We start from the raw sequence: 19,909 nt of genomic DNA on the forward strand, positions 1-19,909 counted from the left end.
AACTATAAAAGAGTAAGAACTGAAACTCATCAATTGGTAAGAAAAACAATAACAGATTATACTGGGAAAGATTCACAAAAGGACTAGAGATGGATTTCTATGGACAACAGAAACAAGGCGCTTCATAAGATAACAAAGAAGCGAGATGAAAGAACTAGTTGAAATAGAACACATAAAAGAGGATACGTGGGTGGCCTTCCTGACAGAAATTTTTAAAAAAGAAAACGAAAAATCTTTACCAGAAACACCAAATAAAATCAAATACCAAATGAACTCTTATAATATGGTGGTGTACAGCAACTGCAACTTCTTATTCATAAAATAATCGCCACGAACAGAATACCAGATGAATGGAGAAGAGCGATCATGCTGAGGTTCTTCAAGAAAGGAGATAAGAAGGACCCCAATAACTATCGAGCAATAAATCTTTTAAATACAACACTCAAATTGACAACAAGAATTATAGCGACAAAGATAAACGAACGAATAACTCTGCAAGAGGAGCAGCAAGGATTTCGGACAGGAAGATCATAATGCACGGATGCAGTTTTTGTAATGACAAATAAAAGAAAAGTCGCTGGAATATAATAAATCAGCATATATTATGTGGCTGATAGATTTGGAGAAAGCGCTTGATAGAGTGAGAATTCGGAACGCGACACATTTATTATATGAAAAGGGAATATCAGTGGATTTAGTAAAAACCATTGAGAATATAATATATGCGAAGATAGCATAGCGATATGTCTGTAAACCTGTATTGCCCCAGTTCCCAATATATCTTTTCATAACTGTAGCAGTTAGTGCTAGGTCTGTTCTAGTTTGTTCTGTAATTTTGAAGTTTGTTCTAAAAAAATAAAAGAGTTATTCAATATACAATGTGGCGCTCCAAGTTTACGTAAAGTTGTATTGCCCATATAGAACCCAAACGATTAGAGAAAATCTGAATAAACCACAAGTTAGTGCTAGGTTTGTTCTGCATTTTTGTCAAAGCGTGTAATTTGTTCTGTATAAACAAAAAAGATATACAAGATATAATGTGGCGCTCCAAGTTTACGTAAAGCTGTATTGCCCATATAGAATCCAAACGATTAGAGAAAATCTGAATAAACCACAAGTTAGTGCTAGGTTTGTTCTGCATTTTTGCCAAAGCGTGTAATTTGTTCTGCATAAACAAAAAAGATATACAAGATATAATGTGGCGCTCCAAGTTTACGTAAAGCTGTATTGCCCATATAGAATCCAAACGATTAGAGAAAATCTGAATAAACCACAAGTTAGTGCTAGGTTTGTTCTGCATTTTTGCCAAAGAGTGTAATTTGTTCTGCATAAACAAAAAAGATATACAAGATATAATGTGGCGCTCCAAGTTTACGTAAAGCTGTATTGCCCATATAGAATCCAAACGATTAGAGAAAATCTGAATAAACCACAAGTTAGTGCTAGGTTTGTTCTGCATTTTTACCAAAGCGTGTAATATGTTCTGCATAAACAAAAAAGTTATACAAGATATACATATGTATAATGTTTCGCTACAATTTTGCGTAAAGCAGTACTGTCCCATATTATAGAATTAAAACCATTGAAGACATTTTGAATATACGTCATTCCACGAATATACGACTGTTTTGGATTATCGAGACAACGAATGTGCAACATAAGCAGTACGAAAGTAAATTGCTCTAATAATTATTTCAATAAGCAACAATGTAATTTGCAATTTAGTTTTGTTCTTCATATTTTGCACAGTAAAATATTCGTTGTTAAGATAATCCAAAACAGTCGTATATTCGTGAAATGGATAAACCTAAATAGACCATATTATAATAAGTTAGTGCTGGGTTTGTTCTGCATTTCTGTCAAAGCGTGAAATTTGCGCAAAAACAGTTACACAAGATATTATGCGTTGCTCCAATTCTACCTAAATGTACTGCCCCATAATATAAAATCCAAAAAAAAATTGAATAGGCTAACTTTGTTATAAAGCTCATTCACAATAATTCTAAGAATTGACTTATGCAGAATTTAAGAGTAACCCGCTGATAAAGTCGAAGCAATAAAGGGATTTCACGTAAATATAAGTATTGAAATGGGCCGGCTTAAGAAATTTTATATTTCATTTGGTATTAACTTAACATTACATATTTATTTTAAATAAATATCTAGATAAATAAGGGAAAAATACAGAAACTGATAGAGTATTAGAATTAATTAATTATTATATTTTTCTGTGTGGATTCTTTATTAAATATATCCCAATTTTGAAAGTAATTAACAATTTTTGTTATGTTATAGGTATTTTCCTAAGATGTGCGGAAAGTAATACTTTTCTGCACGCGATTGCGCGAAGCGGAGTTCGGCAATCAGTCGAGTGCGGAAAATAGACTTTCCGCAAGAGTTAGGAACAATATTTTTTCTACGAGCGTTTAAAAAATGACCAAATCTTAATCAATTAATTGGGTCTATTGAATAAAAAGAAGCATTTTCTTTTACTTCCTCGTATTTAAGTATTTACTTAACGGTAATTGAATAAAGCATTAAAGAAATTACTTTATTCAATTAGTATTAAGTAAATACTTAAATACTTGTAAGTAAAAGCAAATACTTCTTTTTATTCAATAGACCCATTGAATTAATTGCACATTCTGAACAAATGCACCTGCTAGGTTTGTCCAAACAAATGCAGAAAGTCATACTTTTCCGCACGCGACTGCAGTTTGCCGAACGACGCGAAGCGGGAGTTCGGCAAGCAGTCGAGTGCGGAAAAGAGACTTTCTGCAAGCGTTAGGAACAATATTTTTTCTACGAGTCTTTAAAAAATGACCAAATCTTAATCAACTAATTTAATTAATATGAAAATACATACACAAATTAATTCTTTGACAAGGTTGTCAAAACCAAAGTTTCAGCATAATTGGTTAGCATGACGACGATCTTGGTTTCCATGACGACGATTCAAAACCACTGTTATTGTCTACTGATTTGACTTTCGAATATTATGTCAAAATTATTTTATTTCATCGAATTCTCGCGTTAATTTCATTAAAACATAAACACAATAAGATATATTTGAAATAAATTAGTAAATAATATCTATATATTAGTTTATTGCATGTATTATAATTACTTTAAGGCCATATTAACATATCTAAATTAACACGCGTGCGGAAAAGTAAAACGCGTGCGGAAAAGTAAAACGCGTGCGGAAAAGTAAAACGCGTGCGAAAAAGTAAAACGTGTGCGGAAAAGTAAAACGCGTGCGGAAAAGTAACACGCGTGCGGAAAAGTAAAACTTTCTAAACTAAAATGCGTGCGCGAAAGTAGACATTTTTGCACGCTCGTAGAAAAAATAAATTGCAAGTGAAATAATAAAATAGTGAAATGAAAATTAAAATACAGACCGGACCTGATTCCGAACCACAAAGCGTGTTTAATTTCAGTTCCGATATACTCGCAATTTTATACCAGTATTTTCACAATAGTAAATTAACAAAAGTGATATACCTGTTCAATAAAGTTAGTGTTATAAGAAGACCCAAAAACGTGAGTAGAAGAACATTAATTAGATTGAAATAATATATTCATTTGGAAATCTATCTCTATAAAATCTTCATATCAACACTACACCGGACTGGTTTTTTATTAACAACAATTAAAACCAGGGCCGTACTTGAATATGTTTATAATAAATCGTTCAAGTAAAATTAAATGATGAATAATACTTTATCAACAATGGAAACTCCTACCACTTCTCAAAACACTCCAATGTACTCTACTATTGCATCTCAACAAACTACTCCAAAATTACCAGTGAAAGAACAAGCCATCATCTTCAGTTCAATAAATGGCGCAAAATTGCAAGATTATCTTTTGCAACTAGGACCACTCGTCCAACCAAAAAATATTATTTATTCATCAAGAATCTCTAATAACCGAGTATGCGTTTATCTTTCAAGTAAAGCTGTAGTTGATGACTTTCTAAATAAAGCAGGATCCATAAAAATAAATAATGAAGTACTTCTAGCACGTAGATTAGTCACTCCATCGGAACGTCTTCTCTTATCTAATGCTCATCCAACAATACCGCAGGAAATGTTAATTAATATTCTCCAGAACCTAGGCTTGAAATTAATGTCACCAATAACATGTTTGAGAATTGGAGCTATGGATGGTTCGAGTTTGGCAAGCGAGGCGAGAGGTCGTGTGGCAGGTGTATTGGCGATAAGGTAATTTCGAATTCGAAACCTATCACAATAAAAACACCGGTTTTTTAAAAGACCTATCGTTATCGATAATCGTTAAACTTAAAAAGCGTTCTTGTGCGAAATAAAAATAAACTTCTAAGTGTATAATATTAATATTTATATTAGTGCTGAGGTTAACATTTAATTTAAAATGGCCAGTGGCGGAACAGGAACAATCCGAAAGGAAACCTATAGAAAGAATGAAGAACTATCTGATAGTGGCGACGAAGAATCTAAGAAGAAAAAATATAAAGAAGATAAATTATATTTTGAAAAGAGTAACCTGACGAGACGAACACCGAATAAAAGCAACGACACAAATGAAGAGATGATAAAAATGATGCGGGAAGTTATGTGGAAAAATGATGAAATGATGGCAGAAATAAGAACCATACGGAAAGACCAAAAAGAAACGATGGAATATATTAAGGAGCTGAAAGAAAAAAACGAAAAATTGGAAGAAGGTTTAAAAATGGCAAACAATAGAATAGAACAATTGGAAAAAGATAGACGGAGAAATAATATAGTATTAAAAGGCCTAACACTAGATGCTACCGACGGAAAGCCTGTAAAGGAGTCAGTAGAACACTTCATAGGAAGAAATCTGAAATTAGAGGTCAGACTGAGAGGAGCGGTGAAGATCGGCGACCAAATCTTTGTAGCAGAAATGGAAAACCTAACGGATAAGATGAGTGTACTAAAAAACAAAGGAAAACTGAAAAATCTACAGGGACAAAAGGTGTATATAGAATCAGATTTAACAAGAAAGGAAAGGGAAATACAAGCAAAAATTAGGAAAATGGCAAAAGAAGAAAAAGACAAAGGTAATACTACGAAGATAGGATATATGAAACTGGAGATGAATGGAAAGGAGTGGAAATGGGACCATAATAAAGAGAAACTTATACTAACTCACAGAAATATCGGGGAAGGGACTTCAAAAAACTAAAAGAAAATAATGAGACCGGACCCACAACAATGACAACCAAGGCAATGAATGGGAAAAGCGATAGGGAAAAAGATGATGCAAAGGTAAACAAGGATGAAAATAGGAAAAAGGGGAAAGCTAGATTGCAGAAAAAAGGAGAGATAAAAATGGGAACATGGAATGTGAGAAGCATCAATGGAAAAGAGGAAGAACTGGTAGAAGATATGATAAGACAAAAAATAGAAATACTAGGAATAACAGAAACGAAGATGAAAGGAAAAGGTCTTAAGAAAATACACAAAGGATATTGGTTACTTTGGGTAGGAGCGGATACAAAAGAGAGAGCAAAAGAAGGAGTCGGGATAATAATTGCACCGAATAGACTACAACACGTTATAGAAGAAACATATGTTAACCAGAGAATATTATCGGTGAAAATTAAACTGATGGACGAAGAAATATGGACAATAATAACAGCCTACGGAGTAAATGAAGATGCAAGAAAGGAAGAGAAAGATAAATTTTTCGAGGAGCTCCAAATGCAAATTGATAATGGGGAAGAAAACATAATTGTAATGGGAGATCTAAACGGTAGAGTCGGAAACAACAACAGCGGAATAGAGGAGTGCATGGGAAAAGAAGGAGAAGAAATGCTAAACAGAAATGGTGAAAGAATAATAGAAATATGTATGGAGAATAAACTAGTTATAACAAATACAAAATTTAAACATAAAGAAGTACACAAATACACGAGAGTACAAGACAGCAGAAACGAAAAATCAATCATAGATTACTTTTTGGTAAGCAGCAACAAATGGAAAAGAGTACAGGATACGAAAGTGAAAAGAGGCTCGGAGATTGGCAGTGACCACCATCTAGTAATAATGAGAATGAGAACAACAGAGGAAAAAGAAGAAAAGAGAAGAAAGGTAGTAAATGAAAAAATAAAAAGTTACAAATTAAAAGAGGAAATATATAAGAAGAAATTCCAAGAAAAATTAGATAATACTTTGAAAGGTAGGGCAAAAAATACAAATATAGAAAAAAAATGGGAATATCTAAAAACCAGCATAATCAAAGCAGCTGAGGAAACTTGCGGGAAAGCAAAAATAGCAAACACTAACATGAGGAGAACAGAATGGTGGACGGAAGAAATACGAGAGAAAATAAAGAACAAAAAAGACAAATGGAAAAGATACCTAAGCACAAAACACCCGGAAGATTACGAAGCATATAAAGAAAAAAGGAAAGAGGTTAAAATAGCGGTGAAAGCAGGAAAGGAAAGGTCATGGGAGATATTTGGACAAAAAATGACAAAAAATTATAGGGAAAACCAAAAACTCTTCTACGGCGCATTAAAACAACTCAGACAAAAGAAAGAGCACACGATGCCGAATATAAAAGACAAGAATGGAAACGTACTAACAGAAGAAAAACAAATAATGGAAAGATGGAGAGAACATTTCAAAGAATAGCAAACAGAAAAAGGACAGACAAAATACGAAACGAAACAATTAGACAAAACCTAAAACTAGAACCAATCAATGAAAAAATAGTAGAAGGACAACTTAGATGGTTCGGGCACGTGTGTAGAATGTCGAACGAGAGGCTAACAAAACGAGTGTTCGAAACGAGAGTGCAGGGGAAAAACAAAAGAGGGAGACCAAGAGTTATGTGGGTAGATGAAATCAGGAAAGAAGTCGAGAAGAAGGGATTGACATTGGAAAGTGCAAGAAACCTAGCGCAAGATCGGAAAGCATGGAGACTACAATGCCAAACTCAACTCCACCAGCCTTACACCTAAAGGTAGAAAGGCTTAGGACTAAGTAAGTAAGTAAGTAAGTAAAAGCAAATACTTCTTTTTATTCAATAGACCCATTGAATTAATTGCACATTCTGAACAAATGCACCTGCTAGGTTTGTCCAAACAAATGCAGAAAGTCATACTTTTCCGCACGCGACTGCAGTTTGCCGAACGACGCGAAGCGGGAGTTCGGCAAGCAGTCGAGTGCGGAAAAGAGACTTTCTGCAAGCGTTAGGAACAATATTTTTTCTACGAGTCTTTAAAAAATGACCAAATCTTAATCAACTAATTTAATTAATATGAAAATACATACACAAATTAATTCTTTGACAAGGTTGTCAAAACCAAAGTTTCAGCATAATTGGTTAGCATGACGACGATCTTGGTTTCCATGACGACGATTCAAAACCACTGTTATTGTCTACTGATTTGACTTTCGAATATTATGTCAAAATTATTTTATTTCATCGAATTCTCGCGTTAATTTCATTAAAACATAAACACAATAAGATATATTTGAAATAAATTAGTAAATAATATCTATATATTAGTTTATTGCATGTATTATAATTACTTTAAGGCCATATTAACATATCTAAATTAACACGCGTGCGGAAAAGTAAAACGCGTGCGGAAAAGTAAAACGCGTGCGGAAAAGTAAAACGCGTGCGAAAAAGTAAAACGTGTGCGGAAAAGTAAAACGCGTGCGGAAAAGTAACACGCGTGCGGAAAAGTAAAACTTTCTAAACTAAAATGCGTGCGCGAAAGTAGACATTTTTGCACGCTCGTAGAAAAAATAAATTGCAAGTGAAATAATAAAATAGTGAAATGAAAATTAAAATACAGACCGGACCTGATTCCGAACCACAAAGCGTGTTTAATTTCAGTTCCGATATACTCGCAATTTTATACCAGTATTTTCACAATAGTAAATTAACAAAAGTGATATACCTGTTCAATAAAGTTAGTGTTATAAGAAGACCCAAAAACGTGAGTAGAAGAACATTAATTAGATTGAAATAATATATTCATTTGGAAATCTATCTCTATAAAATCTTCATATCAACACTACACCGGACTGGTTTTTTATTAACAACAATTAAAACCAGGGCCGTACTTGAATATGTTTATAATAAATCGTTCAAGTAAAATTAAATGATGAATAATACTTTATCAACAATGGAAACTCCTACCACTTCTCAAAACACTCCAATGTACTCTACTATTGCATCTCAACAAACTACTCCAAAATTACCAGTGAAAGAACAAGCCATCATCTTCAGTTCAATAAATGGCGCAAAATTGCAAGATTATCTTTTGCAACTAGGACCACTCGTCCAACCAAAAAATATTATTTATTCATCAAGAATCTCTAATAACCGAGTATGCGTTTATCTTTCAAGTAAAGCTGTAGTTGATGACTTTCTAAATAAAGCAGGATCCATAAAAATAAATAATGAAGTACTTCTAGCACGTAGATTAGTCACTCCATCGGAACGTCTTCTCTTATCTAATGCTCATCCAACAATACCGCAGGAAATGTTAATTAATATTCTCCAGAACCTAGGCTTGAAATTAATGTCACCAATAACATGTTTGAGAATTGGAGCTACAAATCCTGAATATAGCCACATACTCAGTTTTAGGCGTCAAGTATACATAGAATCCCTAGATAATATACCTGATTTTGTCATGGTTAATCATGATAATGTTAGCTACAAAATATTTTTGTCCAACGACCAATCGCTTTGTTTCAAATGCAAACAAAATGGCCATCTTGCCTCATAATGCTCATCAGAAACCTCTTCCTTAATCAATTCTAATATGCCAAATACTATTCCAACTTTTAATCCACCTCACAGTATCACCTCGCAGATTCCCACAACAGATAACCAAACAAATAATTCATCAAGTCCTCTTCTTCCAATAAATTCTATGGAGGTGTCAAATATATCCCTTTCAACAACAGAAACATCAACATCAACCAAAAGACATTTATCAGAAACCCCATCTCCAACAGAAGAACCAGCATCTAATATATTTAACGAAGCATGTAATAAAAGTAGTCCTATATCCAAAAAATAAGAGCCGACAACAATTCTGAACCCGAAAAAAACATAATACCACCCACTCAAGACTCACCCCAAAAACAACAGATACAAGTTGATCAGAAATTACAAAATCAAATTCACACAATATCCAAGGAAACAATAGAAACCGAAGAAGCTGCTAAAAGATTTATCAATAAACATTCAAAATCATATGTCTTAAATTACGATGAATTTCGGGAGTTACTAAATGAGACATGCGGAGCTAAAGATGTCTATAATATTGTTAAGGATTATATACCAGATTTACCATTACTTATTAAAATGCTTGTAGACACTCATCCTCATTTTACTGACTCAAAATTAAAAAATCGAATCACACGACTACGCAAAAAGCTAGAAAGACTATTACAACATGAAGTATCTGAACCGGATAGTGATTCATGTGCTTCAACTAAACAATAAATCACTTTCAATAGTATATTACAATGGAATTTAAATGGGTATTACACCCATTTAACAATGTTACAGCTTCTTATCTCAGAATATGCACCAGATTTTATTTCGTTACAAGAAACTCACTTCAAAAATAACTCAACACACAACCTGAAAGGTTACACAGGATTTTGCACCAATCCACCCAATCAGAACTACGCTAGTGGAGGAGTAGCTCTATATATAAAGTCAAATATACCTGTTCAAAATATAAACCTCACAACTAATATCGAAGCAGTTGCTGTAACAATACTTGCCCCTCTAAAGTTAAATATTTGCAGCATTTATGTTCCACCAGACAAGACTCTGACTAAACCCGAACTACTTAATCTTCTCCAACAAATTCCTTCCCCTCGAATAATCACGGGAGATTTTAATTGCCATAATATTACATGGGGATCAAATAAAACAACAACGAGGGGAAATATGTTAGAAAACGTTTTGAACACTATGAACTTATGCCTACTTAACGACGGCTCGCCAACAAGATTCAATATGGCTACGGGAACTTCTTCCGCCATTGATCTCTCCATATGTGAACCCTCATTGATCACCCAACTAGACTGGACAGCATTAAAAGATTTATATAGTAGCGACCACTTCCCAATTTTAATAAAGCACACAGTAAATTTAAACACAAATACAATACCAACTCAAAAATGGAAATTAAAAAAGGCAAACTGGATTGAATTTGAGAGAATTGTATCAAACAGAATGGATCAGATTAAAATTTCAGACTCCATTGATGACACACTTAGGAGCTTCAATCAGCTTATACTGGATGCGGCTAATATAACCATAGGTAAATCTCAACTTTTAAAAAAACGCAAACCAGTTCCCTGGTGGAATTCACAATGTGAAGCCGCTACTAAATTAAGTAAAACAATTTGGAACCGCTACAAAAAATACAAAAATATTGATCTATTAACAGAGTACAAAAAACGTAGAGCTGAAGCAAGAAGAATAATTAAAAAAAGCAAACAAGAATCATGGCAGACATACATATCTAGCATAAACAGTAGTACAAATATATCATCAGTTTGGAAAAAAGTTAAAAAAATAACAGGGCAGCATACCTACCAACAAATTGTGAGCCTGCAAAAAGAAAAAACGCTACTAACTGAGCCACAGGATATAGTAAATGAACTGGCTGATACCTATCAAAAATTCTCATCCAACCAAAGTTACAGTAACGAGTTCCTAACATACAAACAAGAGGAGGAGGCAGTACCTATTACAATTTCCGACGAATTTAACGCTATTAATATACCTCTCAGTTATGGGGAATTTGAAGATGCACTTAATAGCATAAAAGACACTGCACCAGGTCCAGATGACATACCAATACAATTCATTAAAAAACTTCCCATGGAAGCAAAAGAGTTTCGGCTCCAAATTTTCAATATTATTTGGGAACAAAAATCATTTCCAAAAATCTGGAAAAATGCCATTGTTATTCCTATTATTAAAGCAAATAAAGATAAATTACACCCATAATCATATCGTCCTATATCATTAACGTGTTCCTCATGTAAACTTATGGAAAAAATAGTCAACAGAAGATTAATGTGGAACCCGGAACGCAATGATCAACTGATTATCGAACAAGCTGGCTTTAGACCAGGCAGATCTACAAACGACAACATTATCGATCTGGAAAACGCTATTCACGAAGCTTTTAAAAATAACCAAAAATGTATGGCGATTTACTTTGACATAACTAAAGCATTTGATACAGTATGGAAACACCGTATATTGAGCATTCTAAACAAATTTGGATATCAAGGAAATATTTTAGCCTATATAAACAATTTTTTAACTCAAAGAACATTTCAAGTCCGAGCGAGTGTTGCTATATCCTATCTTAGAGAACAACAAAACGGAATCCCACAAGGATCAGTCATCAGCCCTACTCTGTTTTTAATAGCAATAAACGATATAGTAAAAATCATGGCGAAACCTGTTCAGGCACGACTATATGCTGACGATCTGATTATTTACATCAAAGGAAAAAACGTAAATCATATGGCGTCAATATTACAGGAACACTTAAATAAACTAGTAAATTGGTCCTTAAACACCGGTTTTAGTTTTTGTTGTAATAAAACAAATTGTATAATATTTTCAAAAAAACGTATCGAGGATAAACCAAATCTCACGCTTGAGAATCAAAATCTTTCCTATACAAACGAAATAAAATTCCTAGGAATGATATTTGATCAACAGTTAAATTGGAAAAGTCATATTTAGCAGTTAGTTCTTTCATGTCGACATGGTCTTAACTTGTTAAAGTATCTAGCTCACAGGACTTGGGGTGCCGAAGGTAAAACACTGCTCATGCTATATAGATCCTTAATTCGCTCTAAGATTGACTACGGATGTGTCGCATATGCATCTGCCAGCAAAACAACGTTGAAACCTTTGGATACGCTACATAACACCTCCCTAAGGATTATACTTGGAGCATACAGAACAACTCCGATAAATAGCATACAAGCTGAAATAGGCGAACCCACTCTAATGCTTCGTAGACAGCTGTTAACCTTTAATTACGCTTCTAACATAAATGTACATAAAAGAATTTCAATAAATAACATTTTAGATCCATCCATGACCAATGACTCTTCAAAGTTCAATCTCCCTTATTCTCGCAGAATCCACCATGCAATGGAGCTACTTAACTGGCAGGAATTTCCACCCTTATATCAATACAAAGAAATATCTTCATCTCCACCTTGGACTGTAAAAATTCCAACAGTCAATTGCAGTCTATTACAATTCCAAAAAAATAGCACTAACCCTAATCTCATCTTACAACACTTCAGAGATCTAATTAACTCTCATTCCGATTACACAGTATACTATACAGACGCGTCTAAAACTGAAAATGGAGTCGGAGTGGCATTTGTTAACAACACAGAGACTCACAAACATAAAATTCCAGATACTGCAACTGTATTAATTGGGGAACTTTATGCGATCTACCAAGCAATACTACATGCAAATGCGAACAAGATGAAGAAGATAATAATCGTCACAAATTCTATGTCATCACTACACGTAATAAGGAAAATTTACACGCAGCATCCAATAGCTTTACTAATAAAGGAAGAACTACATAAATTGCATACTGAAGATTTAAGAATCAAGTTTCTCTGGGTCCCATCACATGTTGGAGTAGCAGGCAATGAAGCAGCAGACCGAAATGCCAAAGAAGCCATAAATGATAACAGTATTCCAATGTCGCTTCAATCTGTAAGTATGGATCTAAAAAGCTACTTCATAAAACATATTTTCGAAAATTGGAACAGTAAATGGAAATCCACATCATCAAAGCTTCAGGAGATAAAAAACAACGTTGGACCATGGCAACCACCCGAGGTATCTAGACGAAAGCAAACAATTATTTCCCGTTTACGACTTGGACATACCCAATTTTCTCATGAATATTTGCTGAAAAAAGAAGAACCTCCAATTTGTGATGAGTGCGGGTCACCCCTTACAGCAGCGTTTCTCAACCTTTTACCCTTTGCGACCCAATCTTCCATAATTATTTTCACCGCGCCCCCCCTCGTTCAATAATTTTTACAAAAAACAGTAAAATCTTACTTTTTAGTATTGAGTGCTCTTTATGATTATAACTCCTATTCAAGTTCATGTGTATTTGATTTTTTATTTTGTCAAAAGTTTGTTTTGCTTTGATTTTAGTAAATTAGTTAATGATGTTGGTGTATTTTTTATGTGCTCACGCCCCCCATTACTAAAAGCGCGCCCCCTAGGGGGGCGCGCCCCACAGGTTGAGAATCGCTGCCTTATAGTGAAACATGTGCTAGTGGAAAAGTGTGAAAAGTTCAATAGCCATAGAATTAAATACCATTTAGCTAACAATCTTAAAGACATTTTAGACTATAACAACACTAATAAACTATTTCTGTTTCTAAAAGACTGCAACTTACTAAACAAAGTGTAATTAACTGTTACTATCCCGCTAATAACCTTCTTAGGTTGAAGCGGATTGTTCTAAATAAAAAAAAAAATTAAAATAAATTAATGTAATAGGTATTATTAGATATTATATTCCATGAAAGAGAAGAAAGTGAATATTACAATAATTTTATAATCAGAAATACGACAATAATCAACAATTATTGACGAAACCGTAGTTTGTGACAGGAGTGTTCATTTTATTTCATAGAAAAATATTATGCAGGGTGGTTTATTGCATTCGCCCCGGTCTCTGTATTACGGGAAACGACTTGATATTTAAAAAAAAATTCTTCATAGAAATATACAGGACCAATGTAAATTATGCAGGGTGCTCCAAAAAAATAGTAGTATAATCAAAGTTATATTTTTTCTTATGGAACACCCTATATCAGATAACATATTTGAATTTTTCTTAAAAAATAAGCTGTACTTTTATAAGGGTTCTTCATACCTAAGTACAAGGTGTTTTGATTTATTTCGATTTTTATAAAAAAAAATTATATAAAGGTTTTAGAAAAAAGTAAATATTTATGAATCTAAAAATCGGTGACAAATTTTTTCTTGGATCTTAATAATATACTACTCAGCGTATTTAAATAGATATTTATGGTAGCAAAATTTTGTACAGGGTGGTCAAAATATTATATTGTTCTATTAACAAATTGAAGCTGTAATAACGCATTTATTTTAAATTAAACGCCCTACATTTTATTAGTTTATCGTATGGAAAATTTACTTAGCTTTTAATCTTTTTAAGGGTTCCTATCTTTGTACATGGTGGTTAGAATTTTAGATTGTTCTATTAACAAATTCAAGCTGTAATAACCTACTTATTTTAAATGAAACACCCTAGGGATTTATAGATTGTTCGTATATCTCAGAATTTAAGACGTTTAGGGCATCTTAAATAAAGTTTTCTTCTTAAAATAAACCCAAACAAACGCCCCCTTAAATATTTTACCATACTTTTGAAACGCTGTGTATATAAAGATTACAGTGGAACCTCGATAAGTCGGATTAATCGAGAATGCGGGCAATCCGGGTTATCGAAAATCCGTGTTAGCCGTAGAATATAGTAAAAATTAATCAAATACGGTATCCTTAGAGATAAGCTCCATTATAATTGCAAAATCATGAAATACATTATGCACAGTACATGTGAATTACGTACAGTTATATACAGTATTGTTCATTCCTTGGTAAAAATTTCAGTCAGTTTCGGTTGTCAATATTACGTTTTTATTGTTGAAACGTTTGTCTGATGAAAATCGGTCCCGGTTAGCCGGACTTCCGGGTTATCGGAGGCCGACTTAACGGGGTTCCACTGTACCATTTATTTTTTTTATTTCTTTATTATTTATTTAATTTTAATATTATATTTTTTATATAATATTAAATATTTCGAGTATCTTATATGGTCGCCTAAGTGCACATTCAGAAATTGGAGAATATAAAATTGGTTTAACCCTTAAATGCATGATTTTTTTTGTTGATGTTACATATCAAAAAAGGCCTTTAGCGGAAGCTTAGAAATGATGAAAAAATAATAAAAAAAAATTAAGTTTAATTTTAAACACTTGTTTTTGACAATAACAAGTTTGTTGCCTAAATTCTACATTGTGCATACAAGGTCAAGTAAGGATATAAAATCTACATTGTTAATTTACATGAAAATTATAAAAACAATTAAGTATTATTTCTATTGAAACACAGTGCCACACCATATTTCTGACATTTTGTATGTGTAAACCCTTTGATAAAGTTCGCCATGAAAAAATGCTACATATTCTCAAAACTACCGGTCTGGACGGTAGGGACATTAGAATAATCGCAAATTTGTATTGGGTGGCCAGGCTGAATGTGTTAGGGTTGCGAATCAGTGCTCTGAAGAAGTAAAAATCAAGCGTGGAGTTCGACAAGGCTGTATATTGTCACCAATGTTGTTTAATCTTTACGCTGAAACAATCTTAAATGGAAAACGCAAAAGAGGGAATACTCATTAATGGTATGCTTATGAACAATATCAGATACGCAGATGACACCTTGTTGCTGACTGGATCAATTGAACATCTTCAAGCGTTATTGAAACGAATGGTGGTATTCTGCGCGATATATGGACTCAAACTCAACGCAAGAAAAACAAAGTTTATGGTTATTAGTAAACAGGCAGCCGTAAATAATAATAACTATAACGTAGCAATCGGTAATGACTCAATTGAACGAGTAAGTAATATTGTATATCTGGGTACTCATATTAATGAAAGCTGGAACCCTAGTACAGATTATTTGATCTGATGATAATATTATGTACCTACAGTTGACTTGGAAGCCGGTCCTGACATCTTGGGTAATTCTGAAAACTATACAACAATAGAGTAGGTATTATATTTACAAGGGATTATTCAGCTTTACAGCTGTTATTAAAATAACTTTTATAATGAGACACTAAATTTCTGGATACAGATAAATTTTTCCATAAGCGTTATAATAACAAAATGAAAACTGAAACAATGAGAAATTTCAAATACAGCAGCAATACATGATTTTTTTTCAGCATAAATAAAAAATCGGTTTATCAATAGCACACAGTATTTGTCAAGGAAGGGAATCAAGAATTTGTAAAATGCATTAAATGTAACCATATCTACGTGTTCCGTTTGTGGAAGAGACATTAATTGTTACTACGTTTTCAAGCAATTTTTTTGCTCCCATTCATGTTTTTGTCTTGAAAATTGTATAAGTCGAGTTAACCAACATTCCAGCAACAGTTAGTTACGTACCTTAAAAAACAAAACATACCAAATTAAAGGCATTGTTGAGTTTGTTCCTCCTGAAAACGAAATAACAATTGGACGTTATATTTCCCACTGCCGACGAAATAACAATAAATGGGAAATTTACGATGATCTTAAAACTTCGGTGGGGTCAAACAAGACAAAAAGCAAATCTTTTGTTTTATTCTTGATTATAGACTATTTTTTCTAACAAGTTTTCTTCAAATGATCAGTGCTATACGAGTCCCGAATCATATCGTTTCCATAAACGTTTGTGGGGCACTACAGTTTTAGGCAAAATTGTAGCGCAACATTATATCTTGTATAACCTATTTTGTTTATGCAGAACATATTACACGCTTTGGCAAAAATGCAGAACAAACCTAGCACTAACTTGTGGTTTATTCAGATTTTCTCTAATCGTTTGGATTCTATATGGGCAGTACAGCTTTACGCAAACTTGGAGCGCCACATTATATCTTGTATATCTTTTTTGTTTATGCAGAAAAAATTACACGCTTTGGCCAGAATGCAGAACAAACCTAGCATTGGTTTATTCAGATTTTCTCTAATCGTTTGGATTCTATATGGGCAATACAGCTTTACGTAAACTTGGAGCGCCACATTATATCTTATATATATTTTTTGTTTATACAGAAACGGCTACAGCAATAAATTTTTTCTTTTCGTAATAAATTAGCAATAAATTAGTAATTAATTCCTTGGGGTTGAATTTTCGATTTTCATAATTTTTTCGGGGGTGAGTTTCGCGCTAGGGGATGATGGGGTAGTTTTCGAGATTGGTTAATATATCAATCAAGAGCAATTAATTAGCAACAACATATGTCGTTGAAATGGGCCCTGTGTCCCTTTTCATTATCGAGATATAGGGTGGGTGCTGCTGGCTTTACCGTAAAGCTAGCAGCACCCACTGTTTCTCGGAAACGGCTACAGCAATAAATTTTTTCTTTTCGTATTAAATTAGCAATAAATTAGTAATTAATTCCTTGGGGTTGAATTTTCGATTTTCATCATTTTTTCGGGGGTGAGTTTCGCGCTAGGGGATGATGGGGTAGTTGTTCAGGATTGGTTAATATACCAATCAAGAGCAATTAAATAGCAATAAATTATGTCGTTAAAACGATCCCCGTACTCCTTTTCATTGCCGAGATATAGAGTGGGTGCTGCTAGCTTTACCGTAAAGCTAGCAGCACCCACTGTTTTTCGGAAACGGCTACAGCAATAAATTTTTTCTTTCCGTAATAAATTAGCAATAAATTAGCAATTAATTCCTTGGGATTGAATTTTCGATTTTCATCATCTTTTTGGGGGTGAGTTTTACGCTAGGGGATGATGGGGTAGTTTTTTGGGTTTGGTTAATATACCAATCAAGAGCAATTAAATAGCAATAAAATATGCCGTTAAAATGATCCCCGTACTCCTTTTCATTGCCGAGATATAGAGTGGGTGCTGCTAGCTTTACCGTAAAGCTAGCAGCACCCACTGTTTCTCGGAAACGGCTACAGCAATAAATTTTTTCTTTCCGTAATAAATTAGCAATAAATTAGCAATTAATTCCTTGGGGTTGAATTTTCGATTTTCATCATATTTTTGGGGGTGAGTTTTACGCTAGGGGATGATGGGGTAGTTTTTTGGGTTTGGTTAATATACCAATCAAGAGCAATTAAATAGCAATAAAATATGCCGTTAAAATGATCCCCGTACTCCTTTTCATTGCCGAGATATAGAGTGGGTGCTGCTAGCTTTACCGTAAAGCTAGCAGCACCCACTGTTTCTCGGAAACGGCTACAGCAATAAATTTTTTCTTTCCGTAATAAATTAGCAATAAATTAGCAATTAATTCCTTGGGGTTTAATTTTCGATTTTCATCATCTTTTTGGGGGTGAGTTTTACGCTAGGGGATGATGGGGTAGCTTTTCAGGATTGGTTAATATACCAATCAAGAGCAATTAAATAGCAATAAAATATGCCGTTAAAATGATCCCTGTACTCCTTTTCATTGCCGAGATATAGAGTGGGTGCTGCTAGCTTTACCGTAAAGCTAGCAGCATATTTAGAGCAATATCAAGTAGTCAGATGCGATAAAATGATGTTTTAGCTTTTAATTCTTACCTTATAGACAAAGTCCAATCCCGCATAAAGAGCTTCGTGATAGAATTCCACAGCTTTAAAGAATAATTCTCCTAAAATGGTAACTAAGTCTAGGAAACATTGTTCGTCTGGTTTGATTTTAAATGCGAAATTTGCACTGTTCATGTCGACTCCTTCATACGCCACGGCTAAAAACTTGCAGCATGCCGCCAGAAATTGTAAGTTGCTTTTACCTCTCTCGCCAAATGCAATTCCTGTCATTAGATTAATGTTTTTTGAAATGACAGTTTTCCTTCCTATGGCAGCCATTTTTAGCAAAACCACGGCTGCCACTTCATCTTCTACTGTAGTATTAACTCTTTGGGTAACTATTTGCCACAACGTCTCAATGACACTATTGTCTAGTGTGCCTTTGGTTACCCAATCAGAGATTATGTCTTGTAGATCTGGTAAATTTGTAGCGGGGAGTGTCTTGATGAGACGCATGAGACGTTGGACAACAATCGTGCAGTGTTCGCTAAAATTATAAAAAAATAATTTAACCAAAATTACAGTACCTACGACAAGACAATAAAGAGCCGCTACATTAGAAAATGACATTTAAAATTTATAGCGCTGTTACTAGATAGTCCAACATTTATCTTTTGTCTAATACTAATTAAAAAAATAAAACAAAAGAGTATTGTCAAAGTACCCCGCACAAACCTTATGGAAATTAGGTCCCAGTGGATTTAGTTCATACTTTCGGAAAATACTCTTTGAAGCATCCTGATGAAAAGATGGAGGGTTTTTAAGATATAAAGGCACACACTCGAAAAATTATAAGATTTACCGGGTATTTAAATTCTCGGATTTACTGGTTATCTGGCAACATGTAGAGGGTAGGATCAAAGAAAAGTACTAGTAGTCAAGGACTCTTTCCTGGCTATCCAATGGCGACCTTCACTTTGACCTTGACCTTCAAGGTCATGCCAAGTTTACGAGTTCTTATTCGGGCGGTAATTAGCAGCGGTGAAATAAGTGTACTCTTTTAAACAAGTTTCAAACTTTCGAAAATGTTTATTTTCATCATCAGGAAAAACTGAAATAAAGTGCGACTGTTAGTAAAGCATCTTCGAGACATATTTTAAAAAGGTGTAAAGGTTTTAGTACTTATGTTATTGAGAATTGTATTTCGAAGGTGTTATATTAACAGGTGACAAATTTACGCACCACTCATTCTTGGAGTCAAATATTAAAAAATACATGGTGTAAAAGACTAAATTGACAAAATTATTATAAATTAACACACTAAACACATAAGAAAAAGACGATTACAAACAGTTTAAAAGCCACGTGTGCCGGCCAACTGTGTTATGAGGTTAAGAGTAAATGCCATTCCTGGACATGGCAAATGGCAACACTTCTTCTTTTTCTTTTTCTTATGTAGTACTACTACTGAAAGACGTAAACATCAAAATTTACCAAAAAGTTGTTTAAAGTTAAAAAAATCAAAATTGCATATTAAATACTTTAAG

The 19,909-nt window shown here is 33.7% G+C and overlaps 1 protein-coding gene across 5 annotated transcripts in view; it reads right to left on the minus strand.

Moving 5' to 3' along the window:
* LOC126882177 (condensin complex subunit 1) overlaps positions 1-19,909 on the minus strand; it is an 827,360-nt gene that overhangs the window by 123,761 nt on the left and 683,690 nt on the right. For all 5 annotated transcript variants that reach the window (XM_050646993.1, XM_050646992.1, XM_050646995.1 and 2 more), the window contains exon 11: positions 18,414-18,909. In XM_050646993.1, coding sequence (XP_050502950.1) covers positions 18,414-18,909 — 496 coding nt within the window. The remainder of the gene's footprint in view (positions 1-18,413; positions 18,910-19,909) is intronic.

The sequence above is a fragment of the Diabrotica virgifera genome, chromosome 3 (assembly GCF_917563875.1).
Source record: "Diabrotica virgifera virgifera chromosome 3, PGI_DIABVI_V3a".
Classification (NCBI taxonomy): domain Eukaryota; kingdom Metazoa; phylum Arthropoda; class Insecta; order Coleoptera; family Chrysomelidae; genus Diabrotica; species Diabrotica virgifera.